Source organism: Argentina silus (genome assembly GCF_951799395.1).
Source record: "Argentina silus genome assembly, chromosome: 1".
NCBI classification, from domain to species: Eukaryota; Metazoa; Chordata; class Actinopteri; order Argentiniformes; family Argentinidae; genus Argentina; species Argentina silus.
In genome coordinates, this window is record NC_139655.1 from 21,509,498 (window position 1) to 21,530,649 (window position 21,152).

At 42.5% G+C, this 21,152-nt stretch overlaps 3 protein-coding genes across 4 annotated transcripts; 1 reads left to right on the forward strand and 2 right to left on the reverse strand.

The window, feature by feature from the left end:
* Positions 1-901: 901 nt before the first annotated feature.
* On the reverse strand, positions 902-9,849 carry LOC310822913 (CTD nuclear envelope phosphatase 1A-like). 2 transcript variants are annotated; one of them, XM_083695489.1, is made up of 8 exons: positions 9,157-9,849; positions 4,132-4,198; positions 3,711-3,829; positions 3,531-3,602; positions 3,156-3,272; positions 2,846-2,957; positions 2,256-2,340; positions 902-2,146 (listed from the first exon to the last, which is right to left on the reverse strand). In XM_083695489.1, exons 1-8 carry the CDS (start codon positions 9,259-9,261, stop codon positions 2,086-2,088), a joined length of 738 nt encoding a protein of 245 aa, XP_083551615.1. In that variant the 5' UTR covers positions 9,262-9,849; the 3' UTR covers positions 902-2,085. The 2 variants fall into 2 exon arrangements, with proteins under 2 accessions (XP_083551615.1, XP_083551616.1); XM_083695490.1 differs by having other exon boundaries at positions 2,256-2,395.
* A 2,456-nt stretch (positions 9,850-12,305) lies between these two features.
* On the reverse strand, positions 12,306-16,209 carry elp5 (elongator acetyltransferase complex subunit 5). The gene is made up of 8 exons (XM_083669593.1): positions 15,873-16,209; positions 15,713-15,773; positions 14,115-14,195; positions 13,808-14,019; positions 13,442-13,617; positions 13,124-13,219; positions 12,913-13,013; positions 12,306-12,791 (listed from the first exon to the last, which is right to left on the reverse strand). Exons 1-8 carry the CDS (start codon positions 15,925-15,927, stop codon positions 12,683-12,685), a joined length of 891 nt encoding a protein of 296 aa, XP_083525719.1. The 5' UTR covers positions 15,928-16,209; the 3' UTR covers positions 12,306-12,682.
* Positions 16,210-16,431: 222 nt separating this feature from the next.
* On the forward strand, positions 16,432-21,125 carry phf23b (PHD finger protein 23b). Its single transcript, XM_083673190.1, has 5 exons — positions 16,432-16,913; positions 17,841-17,872; positions 17,998-18,090; positions 18,267-18,897; positions 19,236-21,125. Exons 1-5 carry the CDS (start codon positions 16,886-16,888, stop codon positions 19,427-19,429), a joined length of 978 nt encoding a protein of 325 aa, XP_083529316.1. The 5' UTR covers positions 16,432-16,885; the 3' UTR covers positions 19,430-21,125.
* The last annotated feature ends 27 nt before the right edge of the window (positions 21,126-21,152 follow it).

Genomic DNA, 21,152 nt, shown 5'->3' on the forward strand with positions numbered 1-21,152 from the left:
GTAAGAGGTTGTGATGAGGCAGTTTCCCGTCAATCATATGACCGTAATCAACGAAGATGAAACTACAGCGATAGGAGCCAGAGGGTTCACTCAGCATCCATTTCCGTCCGCTGTCTGTAGAATAATAAGGATTTGGCCGTTTGTTCAATGCTGGAAAACAATACACAGGCTGTGAACATTCGTGTTTTACTCATGATTGCACCTTGTCCTTATTGGTTTTAGCTTAACGTGTGTCGTGTATAGCGTCTTACGATCTCTTTGCCGCACAGGATGAAACTTGATGAAAAATGTTAACCTAGCATCACATTCGTGACACAATTTAAAATATCTTCACACTTATATGCACTTCGTTGTCCACCTACTTTCACAAATGTATATTACGAAATACGGAACATATTACTGACAAAACTCTGCGCATGCCTGCAATGGCTACGTTGCTAGTTTCCCGGTGGACAACGGCTTGACCATTGGCTGTCGAGCTACTCAACCATCTTCTAATTATTAACGATCTGAGATTACTCTAATTTCCTTGTCTGATTAGAATGAAATAATAAAAACGTGTTTTGGGCCTTCCAAGTCCAGTAAATAACTGCCTCCAGCCGTCATCTTCGGCTAATTAATTGTAGAAGTGACCTAGGCCGAAAGTGAACTGGAGGTGAGGTCAGGTTAAATTCGTCATCCTACCACACGAGGGAAGCAGAGTTTCACCAAAGTTGGATGATTTCATCGAATAACAGCAGAATAGTTGGTGCACCCTTCAGTTCGGACCAAATAGTATAGATTCCGACAATTACATGAATCTTGTGGCAATAGGTACATCTACCAACACCTTAAACAAATTACCTATTAAATAGTATTTGTCAGAAAATTAACTTAAAAAAGGAGAGCCAACAAGGAGTGGTCAATACTGACAAGTGTTTTATTAGTAACAGACCTGGGGAAGAAGAATCTGTCATGAGCCTTGACAACTGAAATTGTTCAGATGGTATTGACAAGACATGGGCGGACAGTGGAATCAATACTGTAGGAAGCAGGTAAAAATTTAAGGGGGCTACTAATTCTGCATAAAAAAAAGTAAGTTCCTGAAATTAAGTGCAAGTCCTTTAAATTCAAATTAAATTGAAGCTAAATGTTTTCAATTGAAGATGTCCAGAGGTCATACTATAATCATAGGCCTAGATCATGGTAACAGAGGAAAATGTAAAGAGCGGTTCCACAATTCAAATGTCATTTTGAACCATTCGATCTTTCAAAACTTCTTCGGTCCATCCTTTGTATCATTGTATTCTACAAGGGATTTCGGGAGGGGGGGAAAGGGTATGACAATGATGACCACAACCAATTGTCATTGGGTGAAAAATAAAAATCACTGCTTATCATTTCATCAAGCGATAAGTACAGTAGCAACTTCAGCAAATCTTCATCGCATAAAATCACCCGTTCTTGCAGAGAAAAGATGTACTCCAATGTGGGTACCTCCCACTGACCCATTAATCACCCTGATTGAAACAGGGTCTATGATCCCCTTACCCCCATTAAAAACGAATCACAGCTTCATTTTCTCCTGTCCAGTTACTCTTGGCCAAGTAAAGTCTGGTATCATGTTAGCTTACAGAGTAGAATTTCCAGTTGCTTTATCTAATGAAGTGCAGAGTCCAAGGTACATGGAAGAAAAAAGCATGGAAACCTGTCTTCGTTGCCTTGCTCTCCCTTCTCTTTATGTACTGTATTTTCCAAAATTTAAAAAGACGAACAAACGCAAGCATACTCCAACTTGCGTAGACACACATATCCCCAAGCATACACAGTCAGTATCAGGAACTGTAAGGCAGCGACTCCATTTTGTTTTGAAAAAAGGAAAAAATACAATAACCAAGAAAAAAACAGCCCCCCCCCCCAGGAGTTTCCACGCTCTCGTGATCCTACTCCTACTACTGTTCATCCCTGCTTCATGTTCTGCTGTGACCTCTTCTCCTCAGTCCCCTTCTGAGAGGGGGTCCTGGAGAGGTGAGGTCAACTGCTTGGGAACGGAGGAGAGGAGGAAGCTGGCAGGGGGAAGAGAGCCCTCCCTTCCCAAGTCAGCAATCACCAGAGCCGGTGCTGGTGGAGGTTTCGACTGAGGACGGACCGGATGTCAGCAGTGAACCTGGGAGAAAGGGAGGGGGTGGGAAAGTCAGTTTGTGAGGAGGACTTTGTCTGGTAGATGGATGAACAGGTCCAGAGAGCACATATCTGCTAGCCTGGGCACATCTTACCTTAGTGCATCTAGCATAGGCAGCAGGTTGAGGAGTGCTGTGTCACTAGGGTCGCTGAACCATGACTTTATTGGTATTGCATTGTCTGTAGGGTGCGGACACACACACACACACACACACACACACATACATACATATATCTGTGAGGGCATCAAGATGTTATTAGTTGGTGAATATAATCAGTGAGTTTCAGTATCTACAATACATTCCTTGTACTGCCAGGGTATGAGTGGCTACAGCTTGGTTAGCTGCTACCTTCAATTACCACAAGGTTCTCACATGTTTCACAACAATTTCTATAGGAAATAGCAATAATTGAATTGGTGTGTAAGACATGTTTGCTTAAAACATGCATGTATGCGTGCATGCATATAAGGGAGGTGTATAGCAAATTTTCACCCACAACCACGAAGCAACTGGTTTGACAACACCATTAGATTTAAAAACCATTAGCTAAAGCTCAACCCAGGGGGACATGACTCGATAATACACGTTTAACATTCTCATTACAATTGGAATGCATACGTGTGCATGTCTGTTTTGTGCATGTATTTGTGCAGGACACAGAGTTTGTGTGTGTAGTCTCTCACCTGGATGGCTCCGGTAAGCACCAGGCGAGTTGTCCAGGATGACAATACTGGAAAGGTCGTCGTGTACGACAGATAGATCTTTAATATAACTACCTAGATCCAGCGTACAATGCTGCAGACAGAGGGAAAAGATTAGGTGAGAGAAGTTGACAGGTGGTAGGAACTAACACTTCCCATGTGTTTGACACAGGAGGTTAGGGTGTCAAAACATCCCTGCAACATACTTAATGATAGTAGGGTGAGTCTTTTCCTAAAGATGTAGATGTGGATAGACATCTGCAGTTACATCCATATTAGAGAGAAGTGATACCTGTCTGTAGTATCTTCGTTTCAGGATGTTCCTGTTGTTGTCCAGCTTATCTGACACTGCAGAGCCGTAGATCTCCATACTGGCAGTGAACACCACCAGCTCATACCACTGACTGACCTGAAAGGGGTAACAGACATGTAATGAATATACACACACATACACACGCACACAAGCACATGCAAGTTAGCTACAACAGTAAAAGGAGCTAACATGGAAAGGCCACCTTGATCAGAGGATTTCCCACTCAGAGTTGATAATGATACTGTAAGTCACATGCTAGTAGTTACTCGCCGAACAACAAAGCCACAAAATCGTTCACTTTTGACAGATCCTAGCCAAAATAAAAAGACGTTCTAGTTCAGAACTGGCACTTACCACTTCTAAAAAGAAGTCGACGTGCGGCCTTTTATGTACAAAGAATCTGACTGGGTGTTTGTCAATCACTACCTACAAGTAAGAGAGAGAGAGGAAGACAAGCTTAGGACAACACATACGTACATAACCCTCTGTCTATGTTTGTGAGTCTAAGAGTGTGGTGTGTGGATGTGTGTTTACCTTGAGGATGAAGTCTGGTGGAGTACCAGGTCTCACTGTGGGTCTGAGGACCCCGTCGTGATGAGAGTGGATCAACGTCTCATCTAGATCCAGCACCAGAATCTTCCGCTTTACTGCATCTGGAGATAACAAACACACTCAATACCAACAGTGAGGATGGTGTCTTGATGTTTCAAAACACCACAATCATGATGATAGTCTAAGGCAAGGTCTTGAGGGCTACAGTCTAGACTTACACAGGCACCTATGCATGAGCTAAAATTCTAACATTGCAAACAATCCTGACAAACACCCTACTGAAGATGGTTAATGTGGAAAGGAATTTCCAGCTAGCTGTCATTACCACCTGCTTGTATTCTCCTTTGGCTTTGTTTTACATGATATGGGGGGGGTCAAAAGAGAGGGGGACAGAGGTACTTACTGAGTCTGTTTCTGGAGATGGGGGACAGGGGTAAAGTATCATACCGCACTGTCTGGTACTGTATTATCTGAAACAGGAAAGGAGAGGGATGAGACATATTCATACAAACATTCACATTAAGTCTGTTGCCTTGGAGAGCCTAAATAAAACATCTAGTGACAGCGTGGTGGATAAAGTCAGGTTTACAGCTGTCATCACTTTCAACACATTTCAATAAACAATCCAAGCAATGGATTTAGAATTGACTTCATAGGCCAGGGTGCAATGTAGTTTGAAAACCTTCACGATTCCCACTCTACTCCCTATATGGATCAGACTAAAGGGGAAAAGTTGAGTCATAGCAAATATGTCTCTTTCTATATCTAAGGCAACCCAATTCTTATGATCTCAAATGGTAGCACAGGCTCAGACTAGAACAAGACCACAGAATCCTTAGGTTGCATCCTAATGGTCTACAATGGCCTAACAACACAGGGACGGTGAAATAAATATGGTGGATAATATCTGGGAATTGTGGGCCTACATCTGTCCTGTTCCTTTAAATCAGTGCAGTTGAATGAAAGGAGACTTGGGAGAGAAAGGCACTTTAGGTGCATCCCATCATCTCCACTCAAGGGGTCTTTGTACCAACTTCCCTTATTTCCTCTGTTGGACCAGACTCTACAGGGTGGACACTTGTGCTGCTCTAGCTGCTCTGTTCTCCAAAAGGGCTATTTTTAGCCCCCCAGCTGTCAATGGGTGTCAATGGAATAGAGGCCCAAGTGGAAAGGGAGACTTGCAAGGTGACTTTAACAGGGCCCAGGTTGTTTTATCTAAATCCTTAAAAAGGGCCTCCCCGGGTCCCTCCATGCCCCTCATGCTTGGCAGATCTGGCCGGGAAGAACCTGCAGAGATGCAGCTGCTGCGAGGAATGGGGGAATAAACCCACAGCCCTCCTCTCTGTATCCTGTGGTGGGTTTTTAGCCTCAAGCCCCTCTAACCCTGGGCATGCCTCCCTGCTCTGGCTCTCTATTGTTGTCTTGAAGATAATGTACTACAATACATGGTTGACTTGAAGATTATGACGCAACTGGTTTACTGTATGTTTACATGCAGCTGCATGCATCAGATTAAGGATTGGTAGCATGTGTGGTTCATAATCTTCTTGTAGTGCTGACAGTCGCACAATGCAACAACTCATTTTGGTGAGTTACATACAGCACATGATTGTGACATCTCTGACCATGATTGTTTTTATTTTTCTATAAATGTCTAACATGGATTGTAATCTGACTAACTCCTCTATCAAAGACCTAACACTGATGTACTAGATAGAAACAAAACCTCAATAAGGTCTGAGCATTTAAACACAAGCAATGCTGTTCACAGGCACAAAACCAGACTCACAAAACCTGGTCCTGCTATAGTCAGAGTAGACTAGATTAAAGAAGGCAAGACACAGACTTACTCCGCCACATGGGTACTCCCTACCAAAAGCCATATTATGACTTAATGTATAAATGTATGACGATGCTGCAGTATTACACTCAATGCCAAGATTCAAAATACAAAATATCTAGGTATATTCCTCCAATACAGTTATTGTGCAGGGGGGGGGGGGGGGGGGGTCGCAGAAACACTATGATAAAAATACATTGTGTAGAAGACTTGTTTCTCTGCCACGAAGGATAATAAACTCTATCTACTCTACAACTTTTAAAGCATTGCATCCCACTGAATAAGCCCCTCGGCTCTCTAGTCAGTGACGTTGCACCACTGTTAGATAATGCAGTGCATGAGTTAAACCGTGTGTTTGTCTGAGCGTGGAAGTGTGTGGGACTGTGAGTGGGAACAGGGCAGCCTTTGTGTGCAAGTAATGCCTTACACTTTGGTCATAACCTGGACTTCCCACCCTGCCCTATTTACCCATGAGCAAAATAACCTGTCACAAACACCTTTAGCATATCACAACACATCACACACATTCCCCCTCTCAGTTGGCCTAAAACAAGGTTCAAGCAAGGAGAATGTATAGAGGAGTCAATATTTCAACAAGCCTTACAGATATTCAGCAACTGTATATTACTTAGTGTGTGGAGTCATTGACACCTTATATGTCAAGTTTATAATAGGGACATCATGTGAACTCAGGGCTGCCAACTCTCATGCATTGAGCGTAAAACACACTCAATTGAACCAACTCACACATACTCACACGTCGTATTTATCATGCTTTGAAACAAAACATGTGTACCGCTTTTCCCCCCCGAAAGTTCTGTTATTCAGTTCAGTCTAAACCTCTCTCGCATGATCAGCATGCCCTCAGAACACTGCTACTCCTCTTCCCCGATTGATTAAGAAAGGTAACAGAAGCTGAATTGCACATCTGCAAGGTTCACACTCTTAACAGATACTCAGGGTCACAATAGTAGTCTACATGCAAAAATATAGGCAACTTTTTAAATTATTTCAGTTGTTTGTTTACATGTAAGAAACAACCGCATCAGTTGTCATGTGTGTATCTGTATGTATGTATGTGTATATATATGTGTGTGTGTGTGTGTGTGTACACTACATAGCCCAAAGTATGTGGACACCCCTTCTAATTAGTGGGTTCGGCTATTTCAGCCACCCATTGCTAACAGGTGCATAAAAGCAAGCATACAGTCACGCAATCTCCATAGACAAACATTGGCAGTAGAATGGGTCGTACTGAAGAGCTCAGTGACTTTCAACGTGGCACTGTCATAGGATGCCAGCTTTCCAACAAGTCAGTTCGTAAAATTTCTGCTCTGCTAGAGCTTCCCCGGTCAACTATAAGTGCTGTTACTGTGAAGTGGAAACGTGTAGAGCAACAACAGCTCAGCTGTGAAGCGGTAGGCCACACAAGCTCACAGAATGGGACCGCTGAGTGTTGAAGCGCGTAGCACGAAAAAATCGTTTGTCCTCGGTGTCCCCCTCATCAATCTACACACAATACCCCATAATGACAAAGCCAAAACAGGTTTAGAAATGTTTGCTAATTTATTAAAAATAAAAAACTGAAATATCACATTTACATAAGTATTCAGACCCTTTACTCAGTACTTTGTTGAAGCACCTTTGGCAGCAATTACAGCCTCAAGTCTTCTTGGGTATGACGCTACAAGCTTGGCGGTGCCTGGTTTCCTCCATACGTGATGCTTGGCATTCACACCAAAGAGTTCAATCTTGGTTTCACCAGACAATCTTGTTTCTCATGGTCTGAGAGTCCTTTAGGTGCCTTTTGGTGAACTCCAAGCGGGCTGTCATGTGCTTTTTACTGAGGAATGGCTTCCATCTGGCCACTCTACCATTAAGGCCTGATTGGTGGAGTGCTGCAGAGATGGTTGTCCTTCTGAAAGGTTGGGTTCTTGGTCACCTCCCTGACGAGTTTGGCCTCAGTTTGGCCGGGCGGCCAGCTCTAGGAAGTGTCTTGGTGGTTCCAAACTTTCCCATTTAAGAATGATGGAGGCTACTGTGTTCTTGGGGACCTTCAATGTTGCAGACATTTTTTTGTACCCTTCCCCAGATCTGTGCCTCAACACAATCTTGTCTCTGAGGTCTACGGACAATTCCTTCGACCTCATGGCCTGGTTTTTGCTCTGACATGCACCGTGAACTGTGGGACCTTATATAGACAGGTGTTTGCCGTTCCAAATCATGTCCAATCAATTGAATTTACCACAGGTGGACTCCAATCAAGTGGTAGAAACATCTCAACGATGATCAATGGAAACAGGATGCACCTGAGCTCAATTTCGAGTGTCATAGCAAAGGGTCTTATATAAATGTGATATTTCAGTTTTGTTTTTTTTAATAAATTAGAAAATTAGAAAATCTGTTTTCGCTTTGTCATTATGGGGTATTGTGTGTAGATTGATGAGGGAAAAATTAATTGAATCCATTTTAGAATAAGGCTGTAACATAACAATGTGGAAAAAGTTAAGGGGTCTGAATACTTTCCGAATGCACTGTATATATGTGTGGGTGTGAGTTAACAAGTGCTTTACAATTTAAATGATACCAAATATATTATACAACTATATTGTTCCAGCCCAGACAGTCTTCCTAAAATACTCTGATAACAGTTATCCTCAACATGTCAATGTCAGAGACCAGGCTCAAGTCTACTGTGGACCACTTTGGTCTGAGGTGCAAGGAGAACTTCCTCGTCCAAAATGTCATCAAAACAAATAATAAGTCAAGGGATGTGGAAGAACACCATACACCCCCAAACCACTAACCATCAATTACCAAAAAATATAAAGAGTGGCACAATCATTGACAGCAGACTCAACTACCTCTACCAAGAGCGGGTACACAAAAGGGCATAACATCAGACACAACCCACCCACTTCTTGACCAGTACACCTTCCAACCAACAATCTGCAGAATAGGGCCACTGCACATGAGAACCAAAGAGGACTCAGTAGTTTCTACTGAATGAGGCTGCACTCATTACAATTTGTCTGTTACCATTTAGGCCTATGCACTTTATTGTGGTGGGTTGATGTAAGCGTGTGTTCACTATGTATTTTGTAATATACTGTTGTATGCATGTGTATGTGCTTGGATGTGCTGATTATTGTTTCCTGTATGTATCTAACACCACAAACGAAGTTCCTTCGGGAAAAATAAAATAAGCCTAATCAAATGCATTGTTTTATACCAAATACAGGCAGTGATTGCGCATCCATGCGTCATGGAAAATCAAGTCAGAAGCATATGAGATGTGGCATTTGTTTCATTATTGTATAATAGGAATTAACATATTTCTGGATGTGCTTTAGCCATATTGTCTGTATCATGGCTCGGTTGACAGATAAATAGCTATGTGGCAAAAACAAAGTGCAAGCATATATGCTAAGGTTCTGATTTAAAGAGTTTGCCATGTCGTTTAGTGACAGAGCCATGGCAACAGTAAGCAAGACATTTCTAGTTGTATCCCCAGTTCATTAAAACAGTACAAACAAATATGTGAATAAGAGCAGTTAAGGTACGTTTCTTTTCAATAATAATGCTCACCGTGCGTAGGTGCTTCCTGAGAATGTATAAGATGAAGCCCCATATTCTGGATGTGACACCAAGGAAAGTACGGATGCCAAGTAAACACTGTCGGGTTTTCAGCATGACGGCGACCACCCACGGGAACTGGACTTTGACAAAATCACGAAATAGTTGGCCCTCTCAGACAACTTGACTATTGTGGTTAGGCCTAAGGCTCAAACAGTAAGATCCTCACTATCGCTCGAACTTGCCTATCGTTACCTTTCTAAACCGAACCCGTCCAAATCAACAAGACCGAGCAAACGTGTGAGTACCTCTGCACGCTTGCTACAAAACGTTCATCGATTAAAATGCATTGGCATTGTATGGCAGAAAAACCTAATAAAAACAAAAGTCTAAACAAAAGTAGACTCTTGCAAAGCGACTGCTATCATATCAATGGAACGACAAGCTGGTTAGCTCATCCAGCTACCAGTAGTACCACGCAACCAGCAGCTGCCAAGCTAGCTAGCTCGGAAGGTTGACCACCTTGAACCTAGTGAAAAAATACCCCAAATGTTCTGGCTTTATAACGTTAAACCACTAGTCAATACTCTTCCTCTCTTTGTGGTATTTCAAGGGAGAGATTGAAACAAAAATCAAGCAGTCAACATGAAAACTGTTTGTAGTTCACAGCAAATCCGGAATCGAACTGCGAGCCGCCATCGCTACCCTGCCGTCACTTCCGCGAGTAACGCCAGTCAACCCGATTCGAACCTTGTGGTTGCGCGCAGCACGCCCCCGTGGAAAGCAAACAACCGAAAGTGGACGAGCAAAATTATGCGTCTCTCCTTCAAAGCCGTGCCGTCACTGCCGTGTGAAATTATCAGAATGTTTTGTATGCTACACTCACTTGTATACACTCTGAACAAAGGTTACAGTTTAAATCCCGCGCAGGGTCTTTGCTCATTCATTTATGGTTTTCCACCATTCATGGTCATGCATTGTTGTAAAAAATGCAGTGAAGCATTTTTCTTAATTTAGCTCCATACTCTATACAAAAGTTTGGATTTGAAAACACCTTAGGTTAAAGTAGAGATTCTAAGCTTTTATGTCATGGTATTTGTGTACATATTGGATTCACTTTAGACATGAAAACACTTTTTATACATTATCGTGCTCTATCATGCACGGTAGAAATTAACTTGGCAATGGAGACTGAATGTACCTTTTAGTATACTTTATATGTCAATATTAAGAAGGCATCGTAAACACATAACGTCCAAGCAGGCACACATCAAGACAGAACACCCTGCTCATTTGCATACTTTTTCGATGTTTTTAGGTCTTTTTACATCAGGAAATGAAATGCATGTTCAATAGGATTTAAATCTGGAGATTTACTTTCCACTTTTATGGCCCTGAAAAACTCCCTGGTTGCTATGGCAGTATGTTTTGGGTCATTGTCCTGCTGTATGAGGAAGCGCTTTCCAATGAGTTTGGAGGCATTTGCTTGTACTTGGGCTGACAAGATGTGTACACTTCAGAATTCATCCTGCTACTGCTGCCGTCAGCAGTTACAACATCAATGAAGACAAGTTAGCCAGTTCGAGTGGAAGCCATACATGCCCAAGCCATAACACCCTCTCCACCATATTTCACAGATTAAGTATTATGCTGTGGGCAGTTTTTTTTCCTCCACTTTCCTCTTGCCATCACTCCGGTTTTATTTGACTACTACTGTGGGCGGGGGATAATGTGCAGAGACAACTTTCTGATGAGTGGGGCATCATGACAAAAGTTTGCCCCTGCGTTGATCCCGCCCCAATTTAAGCCCAGTGATTGTATGTGAGGGAAAATGGGGAAATATTTAGATTTATATATCTTGAAATTGCTTGTAATTTCTGAATTTTGAAACCAATATGTACCTATCAAATTAAAGCAGAGAATCTTCACTTTAACCTCATAGTAATTGTTTGATTTCAAATCCAAACTTTTGGAGTGTAGAGCCAAAAGAAGAAAACATGCTTCACTGTCCCATTACTTACGCAGGGCACTGTATATCAAAGCGATATTTTATTATTAAGGTGTCACACTGTCTGAAGGAAACATTATACAGTAAAGTGAATGTTCATTTTAGTCAGTTTAACCATTTATTGCATGGTGGAGGCTGGGACAACCACACTTACACACTTACTCTTATAGCCAGCGCAATCGTCACAACTGTTGAATGCTATGAAGGAGCATAAACTTGGCTGCTTTTAAGGCTTTGTCCCTTGTACGTATGATGGCGTTTTGCATACGGTACGTGTACACCAGCTGTCCTGTCACCTGACGGACAGCTGCGCCACTTGATTTCCGTCGAAACTACACTAACACCGGAACGAGAGCGTATCGTCTTAGTTCCGTTAAGTTTTCAGGTTGCTGTACCAAGACCGAGACCCGCTGCCACAAATGTTAATCTGATCACAAAATAGGATGTGTTGCATAAAGGGATGTTATCTGGAAATAATGTATGCTACACATCATAACGGGAGGCTATATTCTTGAAATCTCGACAACTCATCTGCAATTTCAATTATTTGAAGTAGCCTATACTTGCATGACATCAACTGCGTCAACAGTTTTTCTTCTCTTTTTTTTTTAAATACAAAACTAAAATGCGATATCGAGCCTTTTATTGTGTGCAGGTTGATTTTTGCGAATTTTCCTAATTAGTTTTTAGGATGATTGAGATTATTTGTAAATTTACAGTTGATATTATGTGCATATTTCTCTGCTGCCGAGGAATACGCTGATTCAAGCGAGCCTGCTTCGGAGATATGCTCCTTTTGCATTCGGTCTAGCATGTCTCATAGATCACCGTGAGTTGTTAAACTCCGACTCACGGTACGGAGATGTTACGGTGTCGTGATGGCGTTGGTATAGTTTGGCCGTAAGTGCCTCGTCTGTACTAACACTATATTTATTTTTTCATGACATTTACAGAATTCAGTTGCTGGGTTTCTGTATGGCACAAAATGGTGTGACATTCTCTAAATAACTATTTTATGTCAATGCATTCATTTAAGTTATGAAAAGATGTGCAGAGCGTTACAGGACAAAAATAGACCCAAGCTCACACTCAGGTGGTGAGCAGTACAAACTGCACATGGCCCGATATTCTGTACAAAAAGGTGATCCGAAATTTTAATAAACTATATAGAAACTATACATTTGTCTTCCATAACAAGGAAAACAGACACAATAAAAACAATACCTCTTGTTTAATAGTTTTGAACAACAATGAGGCCCATGTTAGTGGACCTATCTGCTGTAGTTGATTTTCTGTTTTATGCTGAAATGTTCATGATTTTATAAAGTGATAACAAGCAATTCAGCTTTGGGCTGATTATACTGACACATCTGCCCCAACCACATACAGTAGCTCTACCCTTATGCATTTGGAGACAAATTCCTCAGACTGGCATCAAGGCTTTGATTCTGTGTTCTCTAGAATGTCAGTTGTCTGAACTCTCATTAATTGTAAGAAGCGGGGTAATCTTCTTTAGTTAGCTTCCTTGCTCTAGACATCAAGGTCATCATCAGGGTCCTCCTGGTCATAGTCATCATTGGCATCAGGCTCGTACAGGATCCGTCCTGACCCAGGTCCTGGGTGAAGAATGGCTGACTTCCTGGAAGGAGGCAAGAATGGATTTTGATTAACACTTCATGCAAACACTAAGCAACAGCAGCAAACACAGCAGAACCACTTGCAGTTAAAAGGCCTACAGCCATGGTGGGATTAAATCTCACTTCTCTTTACTGAAGACAAAAGGAAGCGCCAGTTTTTCTTTAGCTTCTCTCTCCGTTTCGGATAGGCGGAGGTTAAAGGTCAAGTTGGCTGTTGGATCAACCTGAGATCGCCAAAGAGAAACACACAATTACCTTGAGTGATTTCCTCTAATTATCATCCTAGGAATTTGAATGCTGTTGTCAGGAATTATACATGTGCAGCTTTGTTTACCTCAGACTCGCCTGTATCTGTCTGTGTATGTCCTGGATGACTGGGTTTGCTTTGTATTGTAACTGTCAGGTCCTCCTTGATACTGAAGATCTCCTCCTTTTAAAAAACACACAACATTAAACACACTTGTACATCTTTCTTCACACAAACCATAACGTTTCTGTGTTCAACAAACCAACCAGAGTACACAAAATCATCCTCTTCCATGTCTTGAAATGCCTGCAGTGAATCCTCATACAAAAAGGTTAATGTGGTGTACTTCCCAGCTGTGAGTAAAATGATGGGCTGAACTTAAAACAGCTCTTAAATGCATCTTACATCTTGCATAATCTTGCCAGACTTGGAGCGTCTGGTTGTTTTGGCAACAGCTCTCCGTCCTTTGAGCCCTGGTACAACAGTGATAACTGAGGTAGCCAATTGGCATATGCTTCCCACGGTGCCACACTGATGCAAGTCTGAGTGCAGCAGGCCAAGTACAGTTCTCACAGCTCCCCCTAATGATCAGAGGAGAGATACCGAACTGTAGCATCTCTTGCATTGATTTGATACCATGACATGTGATGACATTTTTAAAACCGAGGCAAAGCTTTGATGCCTGTGTTTTTCGGCATTATCCAGTATTGAAATAAAATAGACTGCCGGTTGATGCAGAGACTGAATAGCATAAATAGCACCATGACATACCTTTCTTAATTTCATTAAGTCTCTGGCAGATTGCAGAGGGATTGTGATGCCTCAAAATCCACGACAGAGAGTCAATGATGAGTGTCACTGGTTTAGGTTGACGTGTTAGTTTGAGAAGAGTACTGATGTCCTCTGTGGTGAACTGCTGAACATTGAATGGTGAGTGTTGGGTCCAGCCAAGGGGGTCAGTGTATGCATTGTGAAAGTGCAGCCTACATTCAAAGTGACAAATACAAAAAAAGGTTAGCTGTTTCTCTCAAGAAATTAATCCTGTTGACTTCAATCCAATAACTTCCACTAAAGTCACCTTTGAGTAGTTGTTCTGTCCAGTCCATCTTGGAATTCCTCCTCACTGACTTCGAACTCCAGTACATGGACAACTTCCTCCCTTAACACAATTTGTATTCCACTGTTAGCAAGATCCACTCTGCAATATTTCAAGTAATTTAAAATAATGAAATGTACCTTGTGGCTTGAATATATGACAAAATACCTTAATGACACAATCATAAAGAACCTATTCTTACCCAATTGTTTGTTTTGTTGACATTTAAGATTTAGAACAAATGATGTACAGCATCAAATCATTTATTATAAGTTACTCTGTTATGTTGCATTTAAGTAATGATGTTCCCTTGTAATGTAATTTCTTGAGCACTAGAGATATTTGACTTCTCCAGTACATTTAACACCATACAGCCCTTACTACTTGCGGATAAGCTGCTGAGGATGCAGGTGGACTCCCCCCATTGTTTCCTGGATTACGAACTACCTGACCAACAGGCCACAGTTTGTACTGCTGCAGGGATGTGTGTCGGACTGGGTGGTGAGCAGCACTGGTGCCCCCCAGGGGACAGTTCTGGCTCCCTTCCTCTTCACCCTCTATACCTCGGACTTCAGGCACAACACAGATACTTGTCATCTGCAGAAGTTCTCTGACAATTCTGTTATTGTGGGATGTGTCAGTGGAGGCCAGGAGAATGAGTACAGAGGACTGGTGGACAGTTTTGTTGAGTGGTGTGAGCAGAACCACCTGCTACTCAACATTGGCAAGACAAAGGAGATGGTGGTGGACTTTAGGAGGACTAGGGTCTCCCTATCTCCTGTTTCCGTCCAGGGAGAGGAAGTGGAGGTGGTCCAGAACTACAAGTACCTGGGGGTGCACCTGGACAATAAACTGGACTGGTAACACAGGGCCAGAGGCCAGAGGCCAGAGGCCAGAGCCGGCTTTATTTCCTGAGGAGGCTCAGGTCCTTTGGCATGTGCAGGACTCTGCTGAACATGTTCTACCAGTCAGTGGTGGCCAGCGTAGTGCTGTACGTGGTGGTAAGTTGGGGGGGCAGCATCAAGGAAGGTGACACCAAGAGGCTGAACAAGCTTATTAGGAAAGCTGGTTCTGGAGGAGGTGGCCAATAGGAGGATGAGGACCAAACTCCTGGCCATCATGGACAATCCCTCCCATCCCCTACATGACACTGGCAGAGCAGAGAAGCTCCTTTAGCAACAGATTACTACAACCACGTTGCACTAAGGAGCGCTATATTTTCTGCGTGCCGCAATAAGACTGTACAACTCCTCCACCGGCTGGCTCGATCGGGGTGATCAGAGTCAGATGTTAAATCACACTGAACTGTTCTTACTGTATATAATGTTTCAGATGTCTATTTTATTTTATTATTCTATTGTCACTTTATTTAGTTGTTGTTTGTGATGTGAGCTGCTGTATCCCCCTAATTTCCCCTCTGGGATCAATAAAGTACCTATCTATCTATCTCTCTCATAAATAAAGTGCTTTTTTTTGCTTGTGAAAATGCATTTGCTCCATTGTGTTGGCCCACTTGGTGTGCAGAAATGACACGGTTTGGCATTAATTCTGTTTGTTCGTTATCGTACATCATACTGTACCTGTTCAGTGCTGTGTTGATGAAGCTTTTCAAGAGGTGCCGACCTGAGTAACTCACAGAATCTGCAAAATGTAAAGGCTAGTTACTTACAGTGACTGATTGATGTCAGTGATTCTTAATGTTAGCAGAGAAACAATTTGGTGATCAGCAAGAGTATTTACCCTGTATTAATATGAATCCTCCTGCATCTGTCCCTTGCAGTATTTCCAACAACATGATGGGCAAAAAGCTTGGGATCTCGCTAGCTAGCCAGCTATAGTATCGTTACCGCGTGTAATGTTTTCTTGTCTCTGATCCGCCTCCGCCTCCAAACATCGATATTCCTCTATCAAAATCTGTCAATTCGCCTGACAAGCTTTTGTCAACTGATTATGCTGCAAATATGTACACATCAAAGTTTGTATTTAAGTAAGTGATGTCGAACACGCATTAGTACAGTCTATGTAAATTCAGGATTTTTGATTCTCTGTCCAGCTAGCTAGCTCGTGTCGGGCTTGAAAACGCCATGTCCCAGAAATCTTATGCTCAAAGGCTTGTGAGTAATGTAGTTCTACGCTTTTTGAAATTCATCCACGTCCCGTATGACTGCCCACACATTTTACTACATTGCCCAGCAACGCTCAAAGGGATGTCACCGCGTTGTGGCAACCACAAGGGGCTTCTGCAATCAGTTGACATCGCTGATGACTTGAGTGAGGCGCGCAAGGGACGACGCGGAGACGTATTTTTAGTCCAACTCTTGTCGAATGTTGCTCGTGTTGGAAAAATTACCAACTTTAGCAAAGAAAATTGTATCTTGAATGCTATGTGGTGTATATAGTTGGTAAACCCATCTGCTACAGTTACTCCGGTGACTTAGCTCCTTAGTTTTCCTAAGTAGTTTGATTGCCTGGATTATTTAGCTATGAGCTACGTTAGCCGCTGCGTGATTAGCTAGCTTGCTCACTAGCTACAACGGCGGGCTAGCAAAGTAATACGCGTCGTTTGGCATTTTATCGTTGCTGCAGGGATTATTAAGACAAAGGGTCGGGGGACATCGCTTGTCTTTGGTTGAATTATCATTTGAAGAACTGTAGGTAGTCCTCTATCCTCGGCTGGGGCTGCTCTGGCAGTCAAGCCGGGAGAAAAGCGCTCAGTCGCTGGATATAACAAGGGCCTTGTTGCTGAGGCGACAATGCTTGAAATAATGTCTGAACACCAAGGTATGTAAAAGTGTCAACCCACATCGTAAATTCGTCTTGACTCCATAACTTAGCTAATGCGTTGTTGATTTAGCAGAAATTTGACAATGTATGCTAGGTAGTAATTGTTGGTTGGCTAGCTAATCAAGCTAGCTTCTGTTCTAGGCATAAACATATTTTGCCAGCTCCCCCAGGTAATACTGATATGTTGAACCGGTCAGTGCAAGTAGCTAACGTTATCATGTCGAGTTGGGTGTACCGAATGCGTTTTGGGGAATTGGGCAATGCTTGTGATTGTCAGTGTGTGTCGTTAACTAGCTAGCTAACGTTATCCACTAACTTTGCTACCAAATGGCAATGCATGGCTCACGACATTTGTAATGCTTATAGCAACTAGCCCCGCACGCCATCATGATTATCCTAACCACCCAGCACAGTCCTTTGGCTTTTCATCAGTGGATAATTATCTACGTCATTAGCTAGCTAGTTATCTTTGTCTGTAATATATAGATTGACCTGTTGCTGATCCTAATTATGGATTGATGGCTAGCAAACTGAACATGCGGCAAGTTAGTCAGTGAGTGAACTTAGCTAGTCAGGCAGCCATTGTGTTAGCTGGCTGCGCTTGAGCTACATGACCCACTGCAAATTATGCTATCTTATTTTCCGCAACCATTCCACTCCGAAGTTGTCGACGGTAGTGATCATTTATAACAGTTCGTTATAGTAAGCTGTAGGTTGGGTCATTGTTTTGTTGATTGCAGTTGTCGAGTTGAACGACTTGCCAGCTTTTTCAATTAGTTTTTTTCGTTTAGGCTAACCTAGATGATTTTGCGGATGAGGTGGCCATCAGCGCTTGTCTTTTCTTCGCTTACTGGTCTTACATCAGTAAAAAAAACCAATGTGATTACTGCACGGTTGTAACATGTCATCTCTCTCTCTTCGCAGATTCGTTATTGAAGTGCAAAACGGAGCCTCTGGTAAGTAGAAACTTCCGGTGTCACATCAAATTCCGTTCCGTCTCTCAGATCCTGTTTCCCCTTGTTTTCATTTGTGGGGGGGTTTATGCACAGAATCCCCTAATGCAAGTGTTTTCTTTCTTTAGCCCCCAGAGAGGAGAAAGAGGACTGTTGAAGATTTTAACAAGTTCTGCAACTTTGTCTTGGCATATGCAGGCTACATCCCCAGTCCTAAAGAGGTAGGTTGTCTTGATATCCTAGCTAATTAAAATAACCTATTGCTATGGTGCAGTATTTATCTGCTCCAAGAACTCTGCATTTTTTTGTATAAAGTTGCATTACAACCCGATGCATCAAGAGCTGCGTGTCCTGTAGTGTTTCTGAAGTGTTCTCTCTCTTACATGATCCTCCATAGGAAAGCTCATGGTCCCCATCGTCCTCCAGCTCCCCACACAGCTCAGGTGCATCAGGAGAGGGTGGGGGTGGTGGAATTGGTGGCGGCGGCAGCTCGACAGGGACCAGCTGGGGAGATGGAAGCTCAGACCTGCACACAATTCACACATTTGTACGGAAGGCCCGCGCCAACAAGGGCAAGAGCATGCGCCGCATGCACTCTGACAGCACCCTGTTGGACAAGATGCGCCTCAAAGACTCTCTTTACGAGAGCCAGGCTGGCAGCAAAGCTGAGCGCAAGAAGGACAAAAAGCTGAAAAAGTTGTCCCTGGGCTCCGCCATGGCTGGGGGCGACAGTGGGAGCAGTGGTGGGGAGAAGAGGGCCCGCATCAAACGCAGCAAAAACCCCAAGCAGCCCAAAGCCCTGAAGAAGCTCAAGAGCTTGGCCACCCAAAGCGAAACAGACTCAGAGATGGGCCACGGCCATGCAGAGGAGCACTCAGCCCGGGAAGATATGACAGGGCACGGGGTCTCAACCCCAAGTATGCAGGGTCTGGGCAAGATGCAGACGGAGGAGTCCACCAGAGAGGCGGAGATGAGCTCGAGTGAGGGTGAGACCTGGATTGCAGACGAAGATATTATGGTGGAGTCAGGTGAGCAATGCCCTAATAACAAAATGTGAATGAAGAAGCTAAAGGTTTCAAATTGTGAAAGTGGGGTTCCCAACATGGCCTCATTTGATACTCAAGTTTAGGACTGCAGTATTTACTTTTATGCATTGCTGCATGGCAATGACACATTTTTGAATTAGTTATTGATGGGGTCTAGTACACTGCTGGAGTGCATCTTAAGTCTTATGTTGCCTTATATTTGCGCCTCCTTCAGTTGATCTGAATTGCTGAGGTCTAAACTAGAGATGTACACCATTCTGTCCTACCTTGACATGCCCTTATTAACTAATTCACTTTCCACTCCCTCCTTTTCTTCACAGGTGACGACTCCTGGGACTTGATCACCTGTTACTGCGGCAAGCCGTTTGCTGGGAGACCCATGATCGAATGCAACCAGTGCGGTGTATGGGTTCACCTCTCCTGCGCCAAGATCAAGAAGTCAAACGTCCCTGACATCTTTTACTGCCACAAGTGCAGGGACTCACGACGGTCGGGGCACAAGAAAGACCCCTAAAAAGAGAGGGATGTGAAGGACAACAAAGCCCTCCATACCCATCTCAATCGACTCTTTCCCTTTTCTTCTATGTCCTTTAACATCCAAGTTCTTTTCTGCGATGCCTACAGCTGATTGTTAAGCCTAAACCCTCACCTGGATGGCAACTGTATTGTTAGTTTTATCTCTTTTTTTTGACAATCACAAGCATTCTCACTATTCATGTTGGTGTTTTGTCACTTTCTGCTTGTGAGAACTGGACAGGAAACAGAAAGACAGTGGGGGAGATCTTTTTATCTGTAACACAAATAGAAATGCCTCTCTTGCTTTGTAAGACATTGAGACTAGCTTTTTATTGATTCAAATGTTAGACTCAAACAAATATCCACCACCTGGTTTTCATATGTCATGGCATAAGGTGCATGACAAGTCATAGAGAATTATTTATTCAGGACATTGATGGACCTCTGTTTTTCCATGTCCAAGAAAAAGTGTTTTATAATGGTACATCAACTATTGTGAAAGCCCACACACACATCTCTAAAACCAGTAATCAATGCAATCCTACTGTTATACCATGACCAGGCATACCCCCCCCCCGGTCATCCTCAGAGAAGAAAATGTATAGTCCTGTATTTTTGTCCATACGTTTCTCTAGTAGTGCTAGATGGGCAGCTCATGTTTATTTGATTGTTTTTGGCATATTTTTTTCTTGTAATATTTCAGTTTGCGATTGTTTTTGTCTATTATACACTCAGTTGTAGCTTATCATTGAGCCCTAGAGATGTTACTCATTGGATGTTTTCTGATTCAAACAAATGCCAGATCAAATCTGAATGTTGAATCTATTCCATATAAATGCACAGACAATTGTGCTACAACAGTGCACTTTTAAAAGGTGAGCCCAAACCACCACCCTTTTTGGATGTTTATTGGGAAGTTAATTACTACAGTTTCTGTAATTGCTTATGAAACTTAAGATTATAAACTAAGAAAACGGCTGTCTTCAAGTTTGTGATGTAGCCTTTAATCAGAAATGTTTCACTCTTCCTGGTTTTGTTGACATGTAATTGCAGTTTGACATGGAGCAAACCTTCCAAAGTTTTGGTCTTTTGTTTCAATTTACATTTTCTTTATTTTGTTTTTCATTATTAAAAGACCTAGTTTGGGAGGATGATTTAATTGTTGTAAACTGTTGTAAAGAAGAAAAGTTGGAGAGCCAAGACTTTACCATGTGGAAGTGGCTCGAACATCTTTGCATGAGTGGTTGTAAAAATAATAGATTTTTTATTTCATGTTTTTTTTTTTTTTTGCTTTCTGAAAAGCCGGTTGAGCTATGCTCCCAATTCAGAAAATAACAACAATCCTGTGTTTCACAATTGTCTCATTCGAAGCTAAGTTGACAGTTGTGTACAGAAAATAAGTTGATGCCACAAGAGTCATGGCAGTCCTTTTATGTTGGTTGGTTTAACCATGCTTTTTTGTTGGTGGGAGAGTCATGTTTAGTCCCCAAAAAGCAAATGCACTCTCCCCACCACCTTCCCTCAAGTCTATGTATATACCCTGTTCTTCGATAACTGTACATATGTGAAAGTGAAAGAGAGAGAGAGAGAGAGAGAGAAAAGCCAAGCAAATGTTATATTTTCGGCATCTGATATTGTTTTCTTTAACTGTAGCTTGAAAAATAAAAAAACTTTCTTTTTTGGGGGATCACTTGCATAGTCTCATGTATTTGTATGCATCT